General features: G+C 51.7%; 4 protein-coding genes across 10 annotated transcripts; 2 read left to right on the top strand and 2 right to left on the bottom strand.

Annotated features, from left to right (window-relative positions):
• Positions 1–927: 927 nt before the first annotated feature.
• On the bottom strand, positions 928–1,711 carry Bola2b (bolA family member 2B). Its single transcript, XM_042666680.1, has 3 exons — positions 1,555–1,711; positions 1,362–1,459; positions 928–1,070 (listed from the first exon to the last, which is right to left on the bottom strand). Exons 1-3 carry the CDS (start codon positions 1,615–1,617, stop codon positions 971–973), a joined length of 261 nt encoding a protein of 86 aa, XP_042522614.1. The 5' UTR covers positions 1,618–1,711; the 3' UTR covers positions 928–970.
• Positions 1,712–1,838: 127 nt separating this feature from the next.
• Positions 1,839–4,893, top strand: Slx1a (SLX1 homolog A, structure-specific endonuclease subunit). 3 transcript variants are annotated; one of them, XM_042666676.1, is made up of 6 exons: positions 1,839–2,230; positions 3,425–3,476; positions 3,587–3,916; positions 4,312–4,439; positions 4,590–4,677; positions 4,768–4,893. In XM_042666676.1, exons 1-6 carry the CDS (start codon positions 2,043–2,045, stop codon positions 4,795–4,797), a joined length of 816 nt encoding a protein of 271 aa, XP_042522610.1. In that variant the 5' UTR covers positions 1,839–2,042; the 3' UTR covers positions 4,798–4,893. The 3 variants fall into 3 exon arrangements, with proteins under 3 accessions (XP_042522610.1, XP_042522612.1, XP_042522611.1); XM_042666677.1 differs by lacking the exon at positions 1,839–2,230 and adding an exon at positions 2,456–2,707; XM_042666678.1 differs by lacking the exon at positions 3,587–3,916.
• A 1,325-nt stretch (positions 4,894–6,218) lies between these two features.
• Sult1a2 (sulfotransferase family 1A member 2) lies at positions 6,219–20,780 on the top strand. 5 transcript variants are annotated; one of them, XM_042666673.1, is made up of 9 exons: positions 6,219–6,280; positions 6,793–6,968; positions 7,071–7,196; positions 7,282–7,379; positions 8,244–8,370; positions 8,464–8,558; positions 9,234–9,414; positions 9,536–9,609; positions 20,664–20,780. In XM_042666673.1, exons 2-9 carry the CDS (start codon positions 6,821–6,823, stop codon positions 20,700–20,702), a joined length of 888 nt encoding a protein of 295 aa, XP_042522607.1. In that variant the 5' UTR covers positions 6,219–6,280; positions 6,793–6,820; the 3' UTR covers positions 20,703–20,780. The 5 variants fall into 5 exon arrangements, with proteins under 5 accessions (XP_042522607.1, XP_042522606.1, XP_042522602.1 ...); XM_042666672.1 differs by lacking the exon at positions 20,664–20,780 and adding an exon at positions 6,398–6,457 and having other exon boundaries at positions 6,245–6,280; positions 9,536–9,931; XM_042666668.1 differs by lacking the exons at positions 6,219–6,280; positions 6,793–6,968; positions 7,071–7,196; ... (3 more) ...; positions 9,234–9,414; positions 9,536–9,609 and adding exons at positions 17,270–17,387; positions 18,480–18,631; positions 18,744–18,869; ... (2 more) ...; positions 19,750–19,844; positions 20,304–20,484 and having other exon boundaries at positions 20,590–20,780.
• Positions 11,515–12,292, bottom strand: LOC122096226 (bolA-like protein 2). The gene is made up of 3 exons (XM_042666679.1): positions 12,125–12,292; positions 11,932–12,029; positions 11,515–11,660 (listed from the first exon to the last, which is right to left on the bottom strand). Exons 1-3 carry the CDS (start codon positions 12,185–12,187, stop codon positions 11,561–11,563), a joined length of 261 nt encoding a protein of 86 aa, XP_042522613.1. The 5' UTR covers positions 12,188–12,292; the 3' UTR covers positions 11,515–11,560.
• Positions 20,781–20,846: the final 66 nt, after the last annotated feature.

A 20,846-nucleotide genomic window follows, 5' to 3' on the forward strand; every position in this document is an offset into this window, starting at 1 on the left:
ACAGCCAAGGCTCCAAGTAAATTACCTGATGTCAGGAATATCTCTACAAGATCCCACCAAACCTACCAATGGAGGATTTAGACTGACACACATATACCATCTGCCCTGTTATGTTGCTCAGGTTAGCCTTACCTTCCTGCTCCAATCCTGTGCCTGTCTCTTGCTCACAGGCCCCATTTTGAGAAGCCCAGGGAATTCCTAGGGGCAGCAGGTAAGGAAGAGCACTTACTGAACACTGGTACCCTGAGGACTGGGAGAACATGCAAGTCATTTTCTGTCAGGGCTCTCTGAAGGAAAGAGAGGTTTTGTTCAGCTACCAGAGCCTGAAAGAAACCCTATGGCCTTTCTCATAAATACATCTTTTTTTTTTTGGTTGGTCGTGGGCCTGAACTCTGGGCCTGGGCGCTGTCCCTCAGCTCTTCAGCTTAAGGCTAGCGCTCTACCACTTGTGCCAAAGTGCCACTTCTGGCACTGTGGAATCGAACCCAGGGCCTCATGCATGCAAGGCCACCTTCCCAGACCCTCAATACATCTTGAAGGAAACTCCTGCTCTCTGGAGGTGGAGTTGACAGTACACCACTGGAGAAGGCTTGCAAAGCAGACATGGGAAGGACACTAAGAAAGATAGAGGAAAGGCAGGAACAAGACTAAACTCAGCGTCTCTCCCCCTCCCCAACACCGATACAAGAAGCAACCCCGAGGGGCTGGGAAGGTGGCTCAGTGGTAGAGTGCTTGCCTTGCATGCCTGAGGCCCTGGGTTCGATTCCGCAGCACCACATAAGCAAAATGAAAAAAGCCGGAAGTGGCACTATGGCTCAAGTGGTAGAGCGCTAGCCTTGAGCTGAAGAGCTGAGGGACAGCGCGCAGGCCCAGAGTTCAGACCCCACGACCGGACCCAAAAAAAAAAAAAAAAAAAGAAGCAACTCCGATTTATGTTTTTGTCATTTAATAGCTGAGCAGGCTCCATCCCTCACTTCCGACACTCCCGTCTCCACTGCTCTGGGGTCAGGGTTTTCTGCTCAAAGGCATGGATGCACTGCAGCTCCTTCGCTAGGCACTCATTCACCAGCCTGGGGGAGACAGGACCGGACCTCGATGGTCCCCGAAGCCAGCGCGACCGCGGAGCCACCGCTTTCCCCGAGCTCGTGGGAATTCCCCGCGAGCCGTGGGAATCTCCGATGTCCACACAGTCGCAATCCAAGCAGCAAGGACCGCAGGGGCGGTCGCCGGGGCCGTGGGCCTCTCTGCGGGGCTGAGGGCCCCGGGCGGCCGGGGCTGGGGCTGGCGGCCGGGGCTGGGGCTGGCGGCCGGGGCTGGGGCCGGCCCGGGGGCCGCGCGGGGTGAGGGTCCCAGTGGCTCACCGGTGTCGCTGAAGCAGTGGCTTCCCTTCGAACTTAGCCGACACGACGAGGACTCGGAAGCTGGTGGCGCAACGGCTGCGCGTCGTGTCCTCCACTTCCTACGGGGCGGGAGAATGGACGCGGTCGGGGCGGGCCCGCCCCCGGGAGCCCTTGGGCCCGCGTCGCGTCGGGGCGGGCCCGGCGGCTCACTCACCACGTGCTCCGCCTCCAGGCCCCGCAGCAGCTTCTCCCGGAGGCAGTCGGCCGTGAGTTCCATGGCCGCAACCCAGCGGGGGCGGCAGCCCGGCGGGGACACGGCCCCACCTCGGACGGGCCCCACCACGCTCCCGGTCAGCTGGAGCCGCTTCCGCTTCGGCGCCCACTTCCGCCCTTACTGGGGAAGCTGAAAGGCGGCACTTCCGCCCTCACGCAAACCGGGTTTTCTGACAGCCGAGGGTGGCCGCGCCTTTCACTGCTAGCCAATCAGAATCAGCCTGAGGACGGGCCCTGCGGGGGCCGACGCTGATTGGTTCGCGCTGGCAGCTTTCAGCTCGGTCCGGAGCTGGGCAGCCTGCTGTGCACCGGTTCTTCCAGCCAGAAGAGGGTGCCCTAAACTGCATTGCTAGGTTTCGTCGCCCAAGTCCTCCCCAGGGTTCAGTTACAGAAATCAACCCCCAGCTTCGCTCCGACTCATAAACCCCAATGGGTCCCGGAGGGGGTGCAGTGAAGCCAGGGCGCTTCTTCGGGGTCTACCTGCTCTACTGCCTGAACCCTCGGCATCGAGGCCGAGTCTACGTCGGGTTCACGGTTAATCCTGCTCGTCGAGTCCAGCAGCACAACGGCGGTCGCAAAAAGGGCGGGGCCTGGCGGACTAGCGGAAGAGGGCCGTGGTAAGCTGGTGCAGGTCTCTAATGGAGTAGGGCTTTAGGGAGGCGGGCCTGAAAGGGCAGAGACCTCTGAGAGGGAGCGTAGGGCGGGGCTGGAGAAACTGAAGTTGAGCCCAGCAATTTGAATTCGCAATAGGGCGCTGTCTGGGAGGCGACTTGGTTGTAGCTCAAATGGTAGAGCCCTTGTCTGATGTGTGCAAAGTCATCGGTTTCATTCTGGGCTGGGGTTGGTTATTCTAGCACTATTCACAACAGCCAAGTACCATCAACAGATCAATGGAAGTGCCATCAACAGATGAATGGAAAAAGAAAAAAAATTTGTGTTTTGGAGTTTAATTCGGCCAGAAAGAAGGATGAAATTATGTCCTTTTCAGGAAAACAGACAGAACTAGAGATTGTTAAGAAAGGGAGGAGCCAAATAATGCATTTTTTTTCTTTTATATAATCTAGAATGGGGGGTGGATGGGAGCTAAGAGCCAGGCCTTGGGGCACAACACAAGAGGATCACTGGAATTCAAGCCTGACCTACATAGTGAGACTCTTTTCACAAGGAATGGGGGGCGGAGGGGGGGAGGGAAGAAAGCTAGACACTAGTGGCTAGGACTGTAATCCTAGCTACTCTAGAAGCTGAAGACTGAGAATCCTGGTCTGAAGCCAGCCTGGGCAGGAAAATCCACGAGACTCTTCAATTAATCACCAAAAAGGAGCTAGAAGTGGAGCTGTGGCTCAAATGGTAGACAGTGCTAGCTTTGAACACAAAAGCTCAGGGACAGTGCCTAGGCCCTGAGTTCTAGCCCCAAGCTTGAGGCAGTAGAAACGGAGGGATGTGGAGTATGCATATGCTAAAATTATTTTATACAAGCGTAACAAATGTCTTAATGAAGCCTATCACTTTGTACAGCTAATATATGCTAATTGTATAACATGCAAAAGGAGCTTGGTAAGCAATGCTGGGGATGGATTAGAGCTTGTGACAGTTAAGTACCTGAGATTGGAAGTGAGGACTGAGGACTGTAGTTGGGAGAGGTCTTAGCTGCACAAAAGGGGGGGGGGCCTTCATGGTCCTTTAAGGTCTGTAAGACTTGGGCTTAACTCACCTTGGAGGTCTGAAGTCAAAGCACGGCTTATAGGATTTGGCTTCTTTCAGAATGCGGGTGAACAGGGTCTCACAGGCTGCTTCCTTCTTCTCCTTTCCAGGGAGATGGTGCTCATTGTGCATGGCTTCCCGTCTGCTGTAGCAGCTCTTCGGGTAAGAGAGGTGACCGGGTGCTAAAAAAGGTGGGCAGAACTGGGGCTTGAGGCTTGGCCCGGGCCCTCTTGCCCTTTGTCTCCCTGACTCACTTGTGCACCCTACCACAGTTCGAGTGGGCCTGGCAGCACCCGCAAGCCTCGCGCCGCCTAGCACACGTGGGTCCGCGCATGCGCAGTGAAGTAGCCTTCGATTTCCACCTGCGCGTGCTGGCGCATATGCTGCGTGCGCCGCCCTGGGCGCGTCTCCCGCTCACACTGCGCTGGCTACGCCAGGACTTCCGCCGAGATCTTTGTCCTCTGCCGCCGCCGCACGTGCCACTGGCCTTTGGGCCACCGCCGCCTAAGGCCTCGGCCCCCATGCCCAGGGCTGTGCCTGTAGCTGACAAGCCTGCCCAAGGCTCTGAGACCGGCTGCACCCTCTGCGCATGCGCGTTCCAGGTCGGTAAGCCCCACCCCAAGCAGGGATGGAGTTAGGCCTGAGTCTTGGTACTGACTTTGCCCACCTGGCTTCATCTCTGAAACGGTGAGAATATAACTTTTGGCCCTTCCTGGCCTCCTCAGTTACTGCTCAGGGCCTTTACCCTTGCCCTTTGACTATGTCTTCCCTGGCCTTCATCTGAGATCGCAGCACTACCTTGTGCTACCCGTTCCTTCTTCCTCTTAACATATAGTTTCACGTTATATGTTATCAGTTTCCACTCTTCACGCGCATCTCCAGGAGGGCAATTCTTGTTCACTTCTGCACTGAGCAAGTAGTCCATAAATACATGGTGGGGCCTGGCTTCTGCTGAGCTCTCAGTAAAGCTGCTTTCTCTGTCTGCCACCTCTGACAGGATGAAGAGGGGCCCCTGTGCTGCCCCCACCCTGACTGCTCCCTCAGGGCCCATGTAATCTGCTTGGCAGAGGAGTTCCTTAGGGAAGAACCAGAGCAGCTTTTGCCCCTAGAAGGCCAGTGTCCTTGGTGAGTCCAGTCCCTTTTCCAACCTGGAGCAGCCCTGGGGAGAGGTGCTCAGCGGTCCACTGTGGGCCAGCTGGGTCCTCATTGAAGCTCATAGAACATAGACTGGAGGGGGCAGGAAATGCCTAACTACCAACTGCACCCCTTTGGTAGTTGTAAGAACTCACTGCTCTGGGGAGACCTGATCTCACTGTGTGGAATGAGCACTGAGGAGGAAGAGGAGGACTCAGAATTAGAACAGGTAAGAGGCTGGGGGCTCAAGGCCCAGCTTCCCCATCTCCTAACACCTACTCCCCAAGGCTTCATTTGATTAACCTTTTTGTCCCCACAGGAACACTGGACAGACATGTTGGAAACCTGATCCTCGGTGTCTCCAACCCAGCTACCTTTTTGTTCCCCTTGTCCATGGTCTGGGCAGTTTTTACTTGAATAAAATAAAAGGTCTGACTTTGGGGTACCTTTCTGGTGTTTTTTTGTGGAGATCTAGATGAGGGCAACAGAGGTGGGAGGAGGAGCTGCTGGTCTGACCTTATGACCCACCTCCTCCTTTTTCAGTTTTCCTTTGGTTACACAGTATCTCTCTCTCTCTCTCTCTCTCCCCCTCTCTCTCTCTCTCCCTCTCTCTCTCTCTCTCTCTCTCCCTCCCTCCCTCCCTCTTTCTCTCTCTGTATATGTGTGTGTGTGTGGTTCTGGGGTATAACCTCAGGAATATCCCTCTGGCTAAGTAGGGGATCTACCACTAAAGCAATGTCCTCAGTGCCTTTTTTTCCCCTTTATTTTTTTGGTAGGGTCTTGTATTGTTTTTGCCTGAGGTTAGCCTCACACTACAATCCTCCTACCTATGGCAGCTGTAAATCTCAGGTCCTCAGCACAACTGGTTTATTGTTCACCTTTACCCCAGGCTGGCCTGAACTATGATCTTCCTGATCTCTGTCTACCAAATAGCTGGGACTACAGGCATGGGCTGGGCCACTGCACCTGGTCTGGTTATACTGTACAACTTTTTAGAAGCTTGTAGACTCGCACTCATCATGCAGAGAGCCTGCATGTCCAGTGCTGAGCTTGACTTTAGATCTTAACCCCAAATGTAAGAAAAAGGTAAAGTAGGAGGGCAAAAGGTGGCCTCCTTCTATGGGACCCTGTGGTTTCCCTGCCCTGGCCTCTCTGTATATGCCTGCAGAGCCCTTGTGAACCTAGGGAAAGAAAAGCCCCTTTAGGGGGCTTGAATAGGTACCAAGGAGCCATGCACAGGGACTCCCTTCAGGTCTTTTGGACTCTAGTGCCCTTTTTCTGTCCTGTGAGGTGCTGCCAACTCCACTAGATTCAGATTCTTCTCAGAGCAGCTAGTTCCCGGAAAGCCTTGTTTGTCCCGCCCATTTCTTCTTACTCCTCCCCCTGACTGGGTCAGTTGTACTGACAGCCCCTGCAGGGTGGAGTTTAGATGAGTCAAACAGGACCTAGATTACAGCTGGAAGAACAAAACAATCTGCCCTGGTCCTTTCACCTACTCTCACCCCTTTTGTTTTCTACAGTCTAAACCTACTTACTGGATATTCAGACAGGTCTGAGGATATTTCTAGTTCCTGTGCTACAATGCATAACATTCCCCCACCCTTTCCTTCCGGAGGAGACTGCAGGGAGTGCCTACTATGGTCAGAAAACAACTTACTCCATTCCTAAACCCCACCTTTTCTATCTCTGTGGTAGCCGGTTCCAACACTGGCTCCACCTCCCTATTACTCAGGACCTATAAAACCGAGAGAGCTCTGTACTCAGTGCACAGGGCACTCGGCTCCACCACTGCTCACTCACCAGGGAGGCCACAGGGTGTTCCCTCAGATAAGGTGAGTGCCGGAGTCGGGAGGGGAGGGATTGACCACCAAGCAATGCCCAGCTCCTAGTCTCGACATCTTCTAGTTATGGTTTGCTCTTGTTTGACTGGACTTCTGTTTGATCTGTAGTCGGAGCCTCTATCCTCCTGCTCTTGCCCCAGAGATCTCCCAGCTCTACTAGCTGGCTTGGTAAGCTTGGACAAATCAATCTCCGGAAGCCTCAGGATCCCAACCCCAAAGCAAGAATTCAAATGAGACAGGTGTGCCAGTGGCTCCTATGTGTAATTCTAGCTATTCAGGAGGCTGAGATCTGGAGGACTGCAGATCAAGGCTAACTAACATGGGCAGAAAAGGCCACTAGACTCCATCTCCAAAATAACCAATAAAAGGCAGGGCTGGATGAGTGGTTTAAATGGTAGAATACCAGTTTAGCAAGCATGAGGCCTTGAATTAAACCCCTGATCCACATCCAAGATGATGATGATGATGATGATAATAAATAGGGCTGTTGTGGTTGTGTTAAGTGGGCAAGGCTGAGTCTCCTGAGGACACATGGAATTGGTCCAGGACACCTCCCGCCCGTCACTGGTAGATATGAAGGGCATACCAATGATCAAGTACTTTGCAGAAGGGACAAGGCTGCTACAGGACTTCCAGGCCCGCGATGACGACCTGCTTGTCAGCACATACCCCAAGTCAGGTAAGGAGGCAGGCCTACCCTCCTTTCTTGGGCTGCAGTTCACAACTGGTAAGTGGGGCCAGGCCCTTAGCCCAATTCATCCCAATTTCCCTTACTCTCCAGGCACCACTTGGGTGAGTGAGATACTGGACATAATCTACCAGGGTGGTGATTTGGAGAAGTGTCGCCGGGCCCCCATCTACATGAGGGTGCCTTTCCTTGAGTTCACAAGCCCAGGTGTTCCCTCAGGTATGTGGAAGAGTGAAAGGGGAAATAACAAGGTAGGAGGTAGGCCAGGGCCTCAACTCACTTGACCTTCCCTGCCTACCCTTAGGTCGAGAGGCTCTGGAAAGCGCCGAACCCCCCCGGCTCCTCAAGACACACTTGCCCCTGGCCCTGCTCCCCCAGAGCCTGCTGGACCAGAAGGTCAAGGTGAGAGGCAGGGCAGGGCCCTGGCCACAGCAGCTTTGGTCTTGGTCTGGGATGGACCCCTCCAGCCCTGTGACATTGCAAATGGGGAGGCTATGTGCCTGTTTAGAGGATCAGAAAAGTGAGATACTTCAGGGTGCCCCTGAGATATCTAGGTTCTCGTGGGACACTGAGAGAGCCTGGTCGGACCCAAGTCTACCTTGTTCCAGTCTGGGTGTGGAGATTGAAGGTGGTAAGATTAGTATGGAATATAATTCTAGCCACCAGCCATGACTTTGCATTTGTATTAGTTATCACTGAAAAAACACCTGAGATAAGCAACTCAAGGAAAGCTTTATTTTGGTTTAAGCTTCTAGTCCACGATCAGGGGCTTTTTTTGTTTTTGGCTTGTGGTGAAACATAGAAAGCTGTGGTGAAATCCACATTACGGTACAAGAGGAACCAGATAAACCCTTCACAGCGATGCCCAAAGTGACACCATCCTCTAATAAAACCTCAAATCCTAGTTACTGCCACCTACTAATAATGTTAAAAAATAGGAATCAATCAATGGATGTAAACAACCAATTAAGCCAGAGCCCTCAGAATTCAAACATTCTCCACAGTGCTATAAACAAGACCAGACAGACTTTCAACCAATGTGCTGTTTGGGGTGACACCCATATCCAAACCATAACAGCATTAAAGCAGGGTTTAAATGCCAACTTGGTGGCCCCAAACCAGCCCGCTTCCTCCTTAGCTACTATACCCAGACAAAACTCCTAAACTGAGTGCTGAGAAGGGAAACAGGAAGGCAGGATGGGGAGCTAGGACTAGTGTGGGGTGCAGTGTGGTGAGGGTTTGGGGTATGGGGGTCTGCCCCTGCAGGTCATCTACATTGCCCGCAATGCAAAGGATGTGGCCGTCTCCTATTATAACTTCCACCTCATGGCCAAGGTGCACCCTGACCCTGGCACCTGGGACAGCTTCCTGGAGAAGTTCATGGATGGGGAAGGTAGGTCTGACTGTGCAGGAAGGAGGGGGCTGGAGCTGAGGGGCAGCAGCTAAAACTAAGCCCAGCTGTGTTTATGCCTGTGTTGCTCCCCAGTGTCCTATGGGTCATGGTACCAGCATGTGCGGGAGTGGTGGGAGCTGCGCCACACGCACCCTGTGCTGTACCTCTTCTATGAAGACATGCAGGAGGTGAGACCACCTGCTGATGCTTCCTTCCCTGTGGCAGCTGGGGAACAGAAACCCACAGGGACTATGTCCTCCTAGCACCTCAGCCCAGGTCCCTGGTCTAGGATTTCCATTTCCGTCTCCTGTACATCATCTCCCCCACACCCCTGGAACTAGCATTTGAACTCAGGCCTCTCAATTGCTAAGCAGGTGTTCTTTCATTTAAGCCATGCCTTCAGTTTTGTTTTTCCAGTTCAGACTCTCAAACCCAGGGCTTTGTGAATGTCCAAAAGTGATTCAGCCCTAGCCTCTATCCACCAGCTGTGCCATCAGTACCAGCTCAGCAGAAGACACTGCAATGCTGGTCCTAATCTCCAAGCACATGCGTTACCCACATGTGTTGTGAACCATTAGCAATGGTGCTTCTGCTTCTCCCTCTCTCCCATGAGGTGTCAGCATGGGTCCCAGCAATGAATGCCTATTGCTGTACTCTCCCAGAAAGGATGCACTGGGCTCAGTCCTTGATGGCAGAATAGGAAATGATTAGTTTGCCAGGGAAAGAGGCCCAGAGTCTAAGAGCTAAGCCTGAGAGTTCTCATAGCAAGTAGGCAACTCCCTGTGGCCTTAAAGAGGGCAGCTGAGGGCATTTGCCCAATGTACAATCCAAACCTCCACTGAAGGGTCTCTATGTTGTTGCAGAACCCCAAAAGGGAGATTCGAAAGATCCTGGACTTTCTGGGGCGCTCTGTGCCTGAGGAAACCATAGATCTCATTGTCCAGCACACAACCTTCAAGGAGATGAAGAAGAACCCTATGACTAATTACACCACTATACCCAGTCACCACATGGACCACAGTGTTTCCCCATTCATGAGGAAAGGTAGGCCCCAGCCAGGGTGGGTATTTGGGGAAAGCAGATGGTAATAGTTAGCAAGTCCACTCTGGTCCACTTGGGGCCTCCTCTGTGGCTGAAATTCCATCTTCCTTCTGTCCCTGTCTAGGCATCACAGGAGACTGGAAAAACACCTTCACTGAGGCCCAGAACAAGCGCTTTGATGCCCACTATGCTGACAAGATGGCAGGCTGTGACCTCACCTTTCGTTATCAGATTTAACTATATTACCAGGAGTTACTTCAGAGCAGTTTGAACAAACCTATTGTTCGCATTCCCTCTCTACCAGCCCCTCCCACTCCTTCATAAAGCACTCTCTGGGGGGCTCCCACCAGCTCCTTTGGGACAGGTGGGCACTCCCACTCTCCACCAGACCTAGCTGCACATGCAGAGTACCTCCCACTTCTAGCCCTGGAGTTACAAGGATCCACCTGGATGGGGACAGGTGCTGTATTGCTCCCTCTCCCATGGGGAAGATGGCCCCTCTGATAAACCTCCTTCTGTATGTGGCTTGTCTCTGCATGGTCCTCTGGGATGGCTACCTACACCTATGGCCTCAAGAATTAAATATGATAAAGATAAGAGAAATGTGAGCTATAAGAATAGCTAGAAGCCGTATGCTGGTGGCTCATGCCTGTAATTCTAGCTACTCAGGAGGCAGAGATCTGAGGATTGTGGTTCAAAGTCAGCACGAGCAAGAAAGTCTGTGAGAGTCTGAGAGACTCTTATCTCCAACAAACCACCAGAAAAACGAAAGTGGTGCTGTGGCTCAAGTGGTAGAGCACTAGCTTTAAACTGAAGAGCTGAGAGACAGCAACCAGACCCAGACTTCAAGCCCCACTTAAAAAAAAAAAAAGAATAGCTGGAAGTATGGTTCAATTGGTGAAGCCCCTGTCTAGCCAACATAAAGCTCTGAGTTCAAACCCCAGTTCTATGCCCCACAAAAAGAAGAAAAGCTACTGAGACAGATGGGGCCCTCTACCCACTCAGTCTCCAGGGAGAAGACATTTCTTCTCAGCCCCAAGCTCTAGACAGAACTCCCAGAATGAGAGCTCCCTGTCTTTTCTGCCCACACTGCTACTCTGGGGCCATGGAGTCCACACCCTGCTGCTCAGAGCTCTCTCTCATGATCAGGAAGTAAGGAGAAATGCAAAGGGAGAGGCTGCCCCACAGTGAAGAATGGCAGGGGGCAAGTGCCAGTGGGAAGCTGTTGTTAAGGGAATGAACAACCTGGCTACCATAGGCCTTACCCAGCAGCAAGAGGCAGAACAATCTTTGGCTGCAGGAGTGAGCACAATCAAGCAACATGTCAGGTGCGCCAAAGCTGACAGGAAAGTAGGAGGTAGACCTGGTACGTTCACAGGGCTTAGGCGCCATTTCTCTACTTGCCAAAGGCCATAGTAGACATCTTTCCAACTCTAGGTGAAGGATAAAATGATCAAGAGGAACTTACATAAGGGAAAGCTTAGAAGCAATCCAATAAACTTGACCCTGGTTTTCAGATGAGAAAGCCGAGACGTAGAAGACTTGCTTGCTGAAGGGCAGACTGAATCCTGGACTAGGCCTTGATACTGCACACTGTAACTGTCTTTTCTGCTTTCTGTGGCCTCTACTTGCCCTAGCCTCTCAAAATAGCACAGGCAGAAATAGCACTATCAGGTCCTAACAAAAGGTGCTTGGGAGTGTGGGGTGGTGCTCACGATTCAATTTGTTCAAGACAGGAATATCACAGGGCTGTTGAGGTGGGTGTCTTGGCACCCAGGTCTTGGTTCATACTGTGTTAACTCCATCAAAAGCTTCATACTCAGCCCTTTCCTATACAATGCCATATTAGAAAGAGATATTTTGGTAAAGAACTTCATGAGTCGGGATGTCCCCTGCCCACCCACTTGGGCCAGACAGCCCCTGCTGTCTGGGAATTAGGGTGGACATTACACAGCGCTGGAGGCCTAGAGGCTTGCAAAGTTAAGTCCCAGGAAGGACTTAGGACCTAGAGGTGCAGATTCGCAGAGGAATTTGTCCACGGTAAGACAGGGATAGAGTAGAGCGTCCAACCCCCCCGCCCCCAACACCGATACAAGAAGCAACCCCGATTTATGTTTATGTCATTTAATAGCTGAGCAGGCTCCATCCCTCACTTCCGACACTCCCGTCTCCACTGCTCTGGGGTCAGGGTTTTCTGCTCAAAGGCATGGATGCACTGCAGCTCCTTCGCTAGGCACTCATTCACCAGCCTGGGGGAGACAGGACCGGACCTTGATGGTCCCCGAAGCCAGCGCGACCGCGGAGCCACCGCTTTCCCCGAGCTCGTGGGAATTCCCCGCGAGCCGTGGGAATCTCCGATGTCCACACAGTCGCAATCCAAGCAGCAAGGACCGCAGGGGCGGTCGCCGGGGCCGTGGGCCTCACTGCGGGGCTGAGGGCCCCGGGCGGAGGGGGACGGGCTGGCGGCCGGGGCTGGGGCCGGCCCGGGGGCCGCGCGGGGTGAGGGTCCCAGTGGCTCACCGGTGTCGCTGAAGCAGTGGCTTCCCTTCGAACTTAGCCGACACGACGAGGACTCGGAAGCTGGTGGCGCAACGGCTGCGCGTCGTGTCCTCCACTTCCTACGGGGCGGGAGAATGGACGCGGTCGGGGCGGGCCCGCCCCCGGGAGCCCTTGGGCCCGCGTCGCGTCGGGGCGGGCCCGGCGGCTCACTCACCACGTGCTCCGCCTCCAGGCCCCGCAGCAGCTTCTCCCGGAGGCAGTCGGCCGTGAGTTCCATGGCCGCAACCCAGCGGGGGCGGCAGCCCGGCGGGGACACGGCCCCACCTCGGACGGGCCCCACCACGCTCCCGGTCAGCTGGAGCCGCTTCCGCTTCGGCGCCCACTTCCGCCCTTACTGGGGAAGCTGAAAGGCGGCACTTCCGCCCTCACGCAAACCAGGTTTTCTGACAGCCGAGGGTGGCCGCGCCTTTCACTGCTAGCCAATCAGAATCAGCCTGAGGACGGGCCCTGCGGGGGCCGACGCTGATTGGTTCGCGCTGGTAGCTTTCAGCTCTGTCCGGAGTTCGGCGGCCTGGTGTGCACCTGTTCTTTCCGCCAAAAGAGGGTGCCCTAAGCTGCGTTTGATTTCCAAGGACTTCTTGAGATACGGGCAACTGCAGCCCCAACTGCAGAAATTCTGGATTAAAAACTCTGGCTGGAAACATAGAGCTCCATAAATAAGGATTCAGTAGCAAGAGCAGGAGGCCCCGAATTCAAGCCCTCGTATCGATTCACACAATCAATAAATACAATTTGGGGTGGACTTTTGTGATCGAAAGCCTGTGAGCCAAACCATGCACTGGGAGGCTCAATCCTGTAATCCCAGTTACTCAGAAGGCTGAGATCTGAGGATCGAGGTTCAAAGCCAGCTCGGGCAGGAAAGTCTATGATACTCTTATCTCCAATTAACCACCAGATACCCAAAAGTGAAGCTGTGGCTCAAAGTGGTGGGGTGCTAGCTTTGAGCAAAAAAGCTTAGAGACATCACCCAGGCTCTGAGTTCAAGCCCCTTGCCCTACAACACACACACACACACATATCCCTGTTAGCCAGGCTCTGGTGGCTCACATCTGTCATCCTAACTATTCAGGAGACTGAGATCTGAGAATTGCAGTTGGAAGTCAGCCAGAGCAGGGAAAGTGTGAGATTCTTTTTTTTTTTGGTCCGGTCATGGGGCCTGAACTCTGGGCCTGGGCGCTGTCCCTCAGCTCTTCAGCTCAAGGCTAGCGCTCTACCATTTGAGCCACAGCGCCACTTCCGGTTTTTTTTCTTTTTGCTTATGTGGTGCTGAGGAATCGAACCCAGGGCCTCAGGCATGCAAGGCAAGCGCTCTACCACTGAGCCACCTTCCCAGCCCGTGTGAGATTCTTATCTCCAATAAATCATTAACAAGCAAGAAGTAGAGCTGTCACTCAAGAGCACCAGCCTTAAGTGAAAAACAGCTCCCAGGTCCTCAGTTCCAGTTTTACACACACACACACACAGCCTCAATGAATGCTTAGTGAATCTGAAACTATTTTCACTCAAGCCAGAAGGAGGAGCACTTTTTTTTTGAGGGCCTTTTCAGGATCCTTCTTTTGCATGAGTCATTGATATGACTGGTGTCCACACATTTGCCACACTCCTTTTCTTGCTATATAAGCAAACTTTTCATCTTTGTGAACCATTTGCAAGTACCCTTTATGCTGCCACCTGGTGTTGCAGGATTGAGCCCCATAAGTGGCTTCCTGGAGTGTCATTTCTTGCCTACCTCTGATCTTCATCATTTAAACCACATGGAGCTGGGCACCAGTGGCTCATGCCTGTAATCTTAGCTACTCACGAGGCTGAGATCTGAGGATCATGGTTCAAAGCCAGCCTGGGCAGGAAAGTCTGTGAGACTCTTATCTCCAATTAATCACCAGAAACCACAAGTGGTTAAACATTCTTTTTTTTTTGGGGGGGGGAGTCCAGTTGTGGGGCCTGAACTCTGGGCCTGGGCACTGTCCCTCAGCTCTTCAGCTCAAGGCTAGCACTCTACCACTTGAGCCACAGCAACACTTCCGGCTTTTTTTTTCCTGCTTATGTGGTGCTGAGGCATCAAACCCAGGGCCTCAAGCATGCAAGACAAACGCTCTACCACTGAGCCACCTTTCCAGCCCATGTGATTAAAGATTCTATGTGACTAGAATAGAGTTTAAGCAGACAGACTAGCACAATGAACAAATGACTAGAGAGATTTTGTGAGCCAAAATGTCCAGCTGAGACTGCATTCTAAGGATGACAAGAATTATTCAGCAGAGGAATGGTATGACCTGATTCACAATTTCATCCAGATCAAAGTTGTGTCTGTGGCTCAAGTGGTAGAATGCTCACCTTAAGCTGAAGAGCTGGGGGACAGTGCCCAGGCCTAGAGTTCAAGACCCATAACCAAAAAAAAAAAACAAATAAAAAAATAAAAATAAAAATCACATGGAGCTGGTAACTGGAAGGAAGCAGAGGAAGGTGGAAGTATAGTCAGTAGCAACAGAAACATCCACAGCTCCTCCTGGCATTGGCAGTAGTAATGTTGACAGGTCCAGCAGTGCTAGTAGCAGTAGCACTGAGAGGCAGTTGAAGAGTTCCAGAGAGGGCAGGGGACCAGTGGCCCATATCTGTAATCTTAGCTACTCAGAAGGCTGAGATCTGAGTATTGTGGTTTGAAGCCACCTCCAGCAGGAGAATCCATGAGACTCTCATCTCCATGCCAGAAGTAGAGGTATGGTTCAAGTAGTAGAACACCAGCTGTTAAAAATGAATTCTATCCCAAGAAAGAGAGAAGACACATTTTGAGAGGTTGGATCAGGAGTCTATTAGAAAGCCAGAATCTGTGAGCAGACACATGTCCCCCCCCCCCAAAAAAAAAAAAAAACTTGCTGCCTTGAATGCACTCAATACTGTTAGGAACTGAGCCATGAGGGTAGAAACACAATCTCAACAAATCAGATCAATTCTAATGGAGAGTTGAAGAGGGACCCCATGGCTAGGCAGATCTGGGAACCTATTGTCCAAGTCCCTGTTTATCTATTTCTAGGAATTCAGGCATGCCTGTCACCTGAGAGTGGGGGGTGGGAATTCACCTCTAAGAGTTTTCAGAAATTCTTCATCATCTGCCAAGATGGCACCAGTAATTAGACCCAAAATCCATATTTCACATCCTTGTGCAAAAAAGTGAAGGGACAATGCCCAGGCCTTGAGTTCAAACTCCAGCAATGGCACTCTCTCTCTCTCTCTCTCTCACACACACACACACACACACAAGTTCCAGGCAAACTGGGTACCAGTAGTTCACACCTGAAATCCTAGCTACTCAGGAGACTGAGATCTGAGGATCATGGTTCAAAGCCTGCCTGGGCAGAAAAGTTCCTATGAGGCTATCTACAATTAACCACTTACAAACCTGTAGTGAGGCTATGGTTCAAAGTGGTAGAGCACTAGCCTTCAGCAAAAAGAGCTCAGGTGACCAGGCCCTGAGTTCAAGCCCTATAACTAACAAATCAACACAACAACAACAAAGCCTCCAATCTGTGTTCCTAGAGCTATAAATTGTGGTTTGAACCTAAGACTTTCCCCTTGCCAAGCAAGTGCTCTACTACTTGAACAATGCTTTATCCCTAATTCTCTGGTTACTGAAGCCTGGAGTGGTCAGGGCCCTAGATTTGAACTTGGATCTGTAAGCTAGGTCTGTCAATCCTGAACCTAGACTTTGGGTACTCAAGGGCCCAGTATTTCCAGTGCTGGAAGAATCCTTGCCTACCCCAAATTCCCATCCAGGTAGAGCAAAAGGATCTCTGTCAACTGAATGGTAATAGTATCTCTTGATGCTATTTTTTTTGCCAGTCCTGGGGCTTGAACTTGGCCTAGGCATTGTCTCTAAGCATCTTTTGTTCAAGGCTAGTGCTCAACCACTTGAACTACAACTCCACTTCCAGCTTTTTTAGTATTTAGTAGTTTATTGGAGATAAGATAAGGGCCTCAGGGCCCTGGGTTAGATTCCTCAGCACCACATAAGAAAAAAGAAAAAAGCCGGAAGTGGCACTGTGGCTCAAGTGGTAGAGTGCTAGCCTTGAGCTGAAGAGCTGAGGGACAGCACCCAGGCCCAGAGTTCAGGCCCCACCACCGGACCCCCCCCCAAAAAAAAAAAAAAAAAGAGAATCTCATGGTGCCTGGCTCCAGTGGCTCACCCTGTAATCCTAGCTACTCAGGAGGCTGAGATTGGAGGATCATGGTTTAAGGCCAGCCCAGGCAGGAAAGTCCATGAAACTCTTATTGACAATCAACTGTCAGAAGACTGGAAGTGATGCTGTGGCTCAAAGTGGTAGAGCACTAGCCTTGAGCAAAAGAGCTCAGAGACAGCACCCAAGCTCCACAACTGACCAAAAACAAAACAAAAAAAGGAATCTCATGGATTTTCCTGCCTGGGCTGGCTTTGAGTTGTATGCTGGCCTAGAACTGCTTTCCTCAGACTTTGAATCCTTGAGTGGCTAGGATTACAGATGTGAGCCACCAGAGCCTGGCTCCTCCTGATGCTATTGTAGAGACCTGGGTAAGGGAATATAGGTGAGAAGAGGGGCTGACCACATGACCTGCATCTCCCCTGGGTATTCCCATCACTCTGGACTTCCTTGACTTCAGAGAAGGCAGTCCTAGAAATAAGTGCTTATATCTTCCAGTATGGAACTTGGATACTTTTTTTTTTTTTTGGTCGGTCATGGGGCTTGAACTCTGGGCTTGGGCTCTGTCCCTCAGCTCTTCAACTCAAGGGGAGTGCTCTACTGCTTGAGCTACAGCACCACTTCCAATTTTCTAGTGTTTTATTGGACATAAGAGTCTCATGGACTTTCCTGCCCGGACTAGCTTTAAACTGACATCCTGAGATCTCAGCCTCCTGAGTAGCTAGGATTACAGGCATGAGCCACTGGTGCCTGGCTGAACTTTGATACTTTTGATATCAAGACCTGCCTGAAGCCAGCAGGAAAGTGAGTGTCTTTAATACCTTCTCTCTTCCTACTGCCCCATTGGACCTAGAGAAATATTCATCTGTTGATTGACAGTTCTTGCAGGGGTAGAGTTTAGATGATTAAGCCAGGAGCTAAATCACAGCTTAAAATATAAACAAGCCACCCTTTGGCCTTCTACATAGTTTGTCTTTTTTATTTCCCAATGGGCTGCACCCAATCTTGTGGTATCAGGTTGTTGTTAGTTTGGTTCCTGATGGGGTGGCTCTTCTGGACATCCCAACTCCACCCCTTCCCTCCAAGAGTACAGTCAGTTCCAGTCCAGGCTCCACCTCCCTACAACTTGGGACTCAGAAAGTGTGAACTCAGAGCAGCTCTACACTCCTGACTGTGCAACCCTGCGAAGCCACTGCTCCCCAACTGGACCGAAGGAGATCACAAGGCAGGATCCTTCCAAATCTGGTGAGTGAGCTCCTCACACACACTCCCTCCCCCAGCCCTACCGCCTAGTCTGCCCCAACAGATTCCTGTTTGATCCCTTGCTGAGGCCTCTATCCTCCCTTGCTCTTTCCCTGCAGATTTTTTTCAGAGCAGAAGACAATTCTATTCTCTCCTGAGTTCCCCTCTGCTCTTCAATTTTGCTCACTTTATCCCAAGATAAAGTCAGTGGATTCACCAGCTTGTTTGTTTAGAAACAAGCTGGAGCTTGTTTTTTCAAGTGGAATTTCAGGATTAGTTGGCCAGAAATGTTTCTATAAATTAACAGGTAGCCCGTGCAGTTCAAGGCAGGGAACAGGGGCTGGGAAAGTGGCTCAGTGGTATAGTGCTTGCCTTGCATGCATGAGGTCCTGGGTGCTAGCCTTGAGCTGAAGAGCTGAGGGACAGCGCCCAGGCCCAGAGTTCAGACCCCATGACAAAAAAAAAAAAAAAAAAGACAGGAAACAGATGGGGGAAACCCTTGGGTATAGGCTTGAAGCAAAAGCAGGAACTACTAAGAAGTAAAAAGCTGGTCCATAGCCTAGCTATTCAGGAGGCTAAGAGCTGAGGATCACAGTTGGAAGCCAGCCAATAAAGGGCAGTAAAGTCCATGAGACTCTTATTTCCAATTAACTACCTAATAACCAGAAGTAGTGCTGTGGCTCAAAGGGCTAGAGCATTAGCTTTGAGTGGAAAAAACTCAGGAGCACGCCCAGGCCCTGATGCAAGCTCCAGGATTGGCCAAAAAAAAAAAAAAAATGTATCTGCTAGAATCTTCTGGAGAGTTGCCAATCCCAAGTTACCCTCCCCTCCCCCAAGTGCTTCACTTGGCCCCTGCTGTGGTGCTGATTGGGGTCAGAGAAAGCTGTGCAGGCAAGCTCAGGTTATGGCAAGAGTACAGTTCTGAGCAGTTATACCGGTCTTTTCCATCAAGCTCCACCTCCTGTTGGCTTGGGAAGCTTGGCCAAAATTGCTCAACCCTTAGATACCTCTGAGTCCAAACCCCAAAGGAAGGGTTCAGGAAATAGTACTGTGACCATTTTAACATAGTGGACTGGGCTGTGTTCCCTGATGCAGCAGCATGGAGCTACTCCGGGACTTCACCCGCCCACCGCTGGTGCATGTGAAGGGAATCCCACTCATCAAGTACTTTGCAGAGGCAACTAAGTTGATGAAGGATTTCCAGGCCTGGCCTGATGATCTGCTCATTAGCACCTACCCCAAGTCTGGTAAGTGGGCAAGCTCGCCCTCTTCTCCCAGGCTGTAGTCCTTACTTTGCTGATCACTTTGCAGGATGAGGTACTCACTCAGCACCTTTCCCCCTGATGTTCCTCTTTCCAGGCACCACTTGGGTGAGTGAGATACTGGACATGATCTACCAGGGTGGTGATCTGGAGAAGTGTCGCCGGGCCCCCATCTACATGAGGGTGCCTTTCCTTGAGTTCCAATGTCCAGGCATTCCCTCAGGTGTGTGGAGGGGAGCTGGGAGTGAGTGACATGGCAGGAAGTGGAACCTGGCCTCAGCTCACTTGACCTTCCCTGCCCACCCTTAGGTCTACAGTCTCTGGAAAACACACCAGCTCCACGCCTGATCAAGACACATCTACCTCTGTCCTTGATCCCCCAGAGCCTGCTGGATCAGAAAGTCAAGGTGAGAGGGCAGGAACGCTGGACACGCCAGCTTTGGTCCTGTTTGGGGAAGGATTCCTCTAGCCCTGTGTCATTGTGAGGACATATGCCTGTCTTTTAAACTCTGTTAGAGTTTAAAAGACCAGGAAATTGAGACATTCACCTGAGATATCCAGGTGTTCACAGGACACTGGGGAGCTGGAGTGGGGGGAGGGTTAGGACCCCGGTCTGCCTTGTTCCAGTCTGAATGAGGTGTTATTGACGGAACAGATTAGAATGAAATATGCCAGGGCTTTGGTATCAAATTGGGGTTTAAGGCCAGTCTGGTTGCCTTATATCACAGAGTCTCAACAAGTCAGTCTCAGCCTGCTACCATACCTAGAGAAAACTCCTAAACTGGATGCTGACAAGGGAAACAGGAAGGCAGGATGGGGAGCTAGGACTAGTGTGGGGTGCAGTGTGGTGAGGGTTTGGGGTATGGGGGGTCTGCCCCTGCAGGTCATCTACATTGCCCGCAATGCAAAGGATGTGGTCGTCTCCTATTATCACTTTTACCACATGGCCAAGGTGCACCCTGACCCTGGCACCTGGGACAGCTTCCTGGAGAAGTTCATGGATGGGAAAGGTGGGTCTGACTGTGCAGGAAGGAGGGGGCTGGAGCTGAGGGGCAGCAGCTAAAACTAAGCCCAGCTGTGTTTATGCCTGTGTTGCTCCCCAGTGTCCTATGGGTCATGGTACCAGCATGTGCAGGAGTGGTGGGAGCTGCAACACACCCACCCTGTGCTGTACCTCTTCTATGAAGACATGCAGGAGGTGAGACCACCTTCCCTGTGGCAGCTGGGGAACAGGAAGCCCAGAGGGATCTACTCAGGGCCTTAGCCCTTGTACCCCAGGATTTCCCTCTTCCCTCTCATTGCTGCACATCAGCTCTTGCCAACAGGACCAGCTCAGCAGAGGACACTGATGACCCTTATCACCCATTAGCAATTCCATGCCTCTGCTTCTCTCTCCCTGATGGGGTATCAGCTCGGGCCCCAGAGATGAAAGACTGTCTCTATCTTCTCCCAGATGGGACATATGGTACTCAGGGCACGATGTCAGGGTAGAAAGGGATTACAGTACTGTCTCAGAAAGATGCCCAGAGTCTTGGAGCTGGGCTTGAGTTCCTCAGTGCAAGTGGGCAGCTCCCGGTACCCTTAGAGCGGGTAGACTTCTGCTGTTTGCCCAAAGTACAATCCAAACCTCCACTGAAGGATCCTTCTGCTACTACAGAACCCCAAAAGAGAGATTCGGAAGATCCTGGAGTTTGTGGGCCGCTCTTTACCTGAGAAGACCATAGACTTAATCGCCCAGCACACTTCCTTCAAGGAGATGAAGAAAAACCCTATGGCTAACTATACCACATTACCTTCTGAAATCATGGACCAAAACATTTCCGCCTTCATGAGAAAAGGTATGCCCCATCCAGGGTGGGTATTTGGGGAGATGGTTAATAGCAAGTCTACCCTGGGGGCCTCCTCTTTGGCTGAAACTCCTTCCTCCTTCTGTCCCCATCCAGGGACCACAGGAGACTGGAAAAATACTTTCACTGTGGCCCAGAATGAGCGCTTTGATGCCCACTACGCTGACAAGATGGCGGGCTGCAAGTTCACTTTCCGCTCTGAGATCTGAATGTGTCGTCAGAAGTCACTCCAAAGGAGTTTGACAAAACCTGATCATGACCTCAAGAATAAAATACGATGTGTTCAACACAGAGAGTCTGTTGGAGAGCAAGCGAAAACCTGAGCTGTGGGGATATACCATTGAAATCAGACT

The sequence above is a fragment of the Dipodomys spectabilis genome, unplaced genomic scaffold (assembly GCF_019054845.1).
Source record: "Dipodomys spectabilis isolate Male_0828 unplaced genomic scaffold, ASM1905484v1 ptg000366l, whole genome shotgun sequence".
NCBI classification, from domain to species: domain Eukaryota; kingdom Metazoa; phylum Chordata; class Mammalia; order Rodentia; family Heteromyidae; genus Dipodomys; species Dipodomys spectabilis.

What these genes read in the sequence shown, in the direction of transcription:
- Bola2b (XM_042666680.1), bottom strand. Translation starts at nt 1,617, where the DNA reads ATGGAACTCACGGCCGACTGCCTCCGGGAGAAGCTGCTGCGGGGCCTG. An exon ending in GCCTGGAGGCGGAGCACGTG is followed by an intron (nt 1,460 to 1,554) that starts GTGAGTGAGCCG and finishes CCCGCCCCGTAG; the next exon opens with GAAGTGGAGGACACGACGCG. An exon ending in CCACTGCTTCAGCGACACCG is followed by an intron (nt 1,071 to 1,361) that starts GTGAGCCACTGG and finishes TGTCTCCCCCAG; the next exon opens with GCTGGTGAATGAGTGCCTAG.
- Slx1a (XM_042666676.1), top strand. Translation starts at nt 2,043, where the DNA reads ATGGGTCCCGGAGGGGGTGCAGTGAAGCCAGGGCGCTTCTTCGGGGTC. An exon ending in TCTGCGCATGCGCGTTCCAG is followed by an intron (nt 3,917 to 4,311) that starts GTCGGTAAGCCC and finishes CACCTCTGACAG; the next exon opens with GATGAAGAGGGGCCCCTGTG. An exon ending in CTAGAAGGCCAGTGTCCTTG is followed by an intron (nt 4,440 to 4,589) that starts GTGAGTCCAGTC and finishes CCCCTTTGGTAG; the next exon opens with TTGTAAGAACTCACTGCTCT.
- Sult1a2 (XM_042666673.1), top strand. Translation starts at nt 6,821, where the DNA reads ATGGAATTGGTCCAGGACACCTCCCGCCCGTCACTGGTAGATATGAAG. An exon ending in TGCTGGACCAGAAGGTCAAG is followed by an intron (nt 7,380 to 8,243) that starts GTGAGAGGCAGG and finishes CTGCCCCTGCAG; the next exon opens with GTCATCTACATTGCCCGCAA. An exon ending in TTCCCCATTCATGAGGAAAG is followed by an intron (nt 9,415 to 9,535) that starts GTAGGCCCCAGC and finishes GTCCCTGTCTAG; the next exon opens with GCATCACAGGAGACTGGAAA.
- LOC122096226 (XM_042666679.1), bottom strand. Translation starts at nt 12,187, where the DNA reads ATGGAACTCACGGCCGACTGCCTCCGGGAGAAGCTGCTGCGGGGCCTG. An exon ending in GCCTGGAGGCGGAGCACGTG is followed by an intron (nt 12,030 to 12,124) that starts GTGAGTGAGCCG and finishes CCCGCCCCGTAG; the next exon opens with GAAGTGGAGGACACGACGCG. An exon ending in CCACTGCTTCAGCGACACCG is followed by an intron (nt 11,661 to 11,931) that starts GTGAGCCACTGG and finishes TGTCTCCCCCAG; the next exon opens with GCTGGTGAATGAGTGCCTAG.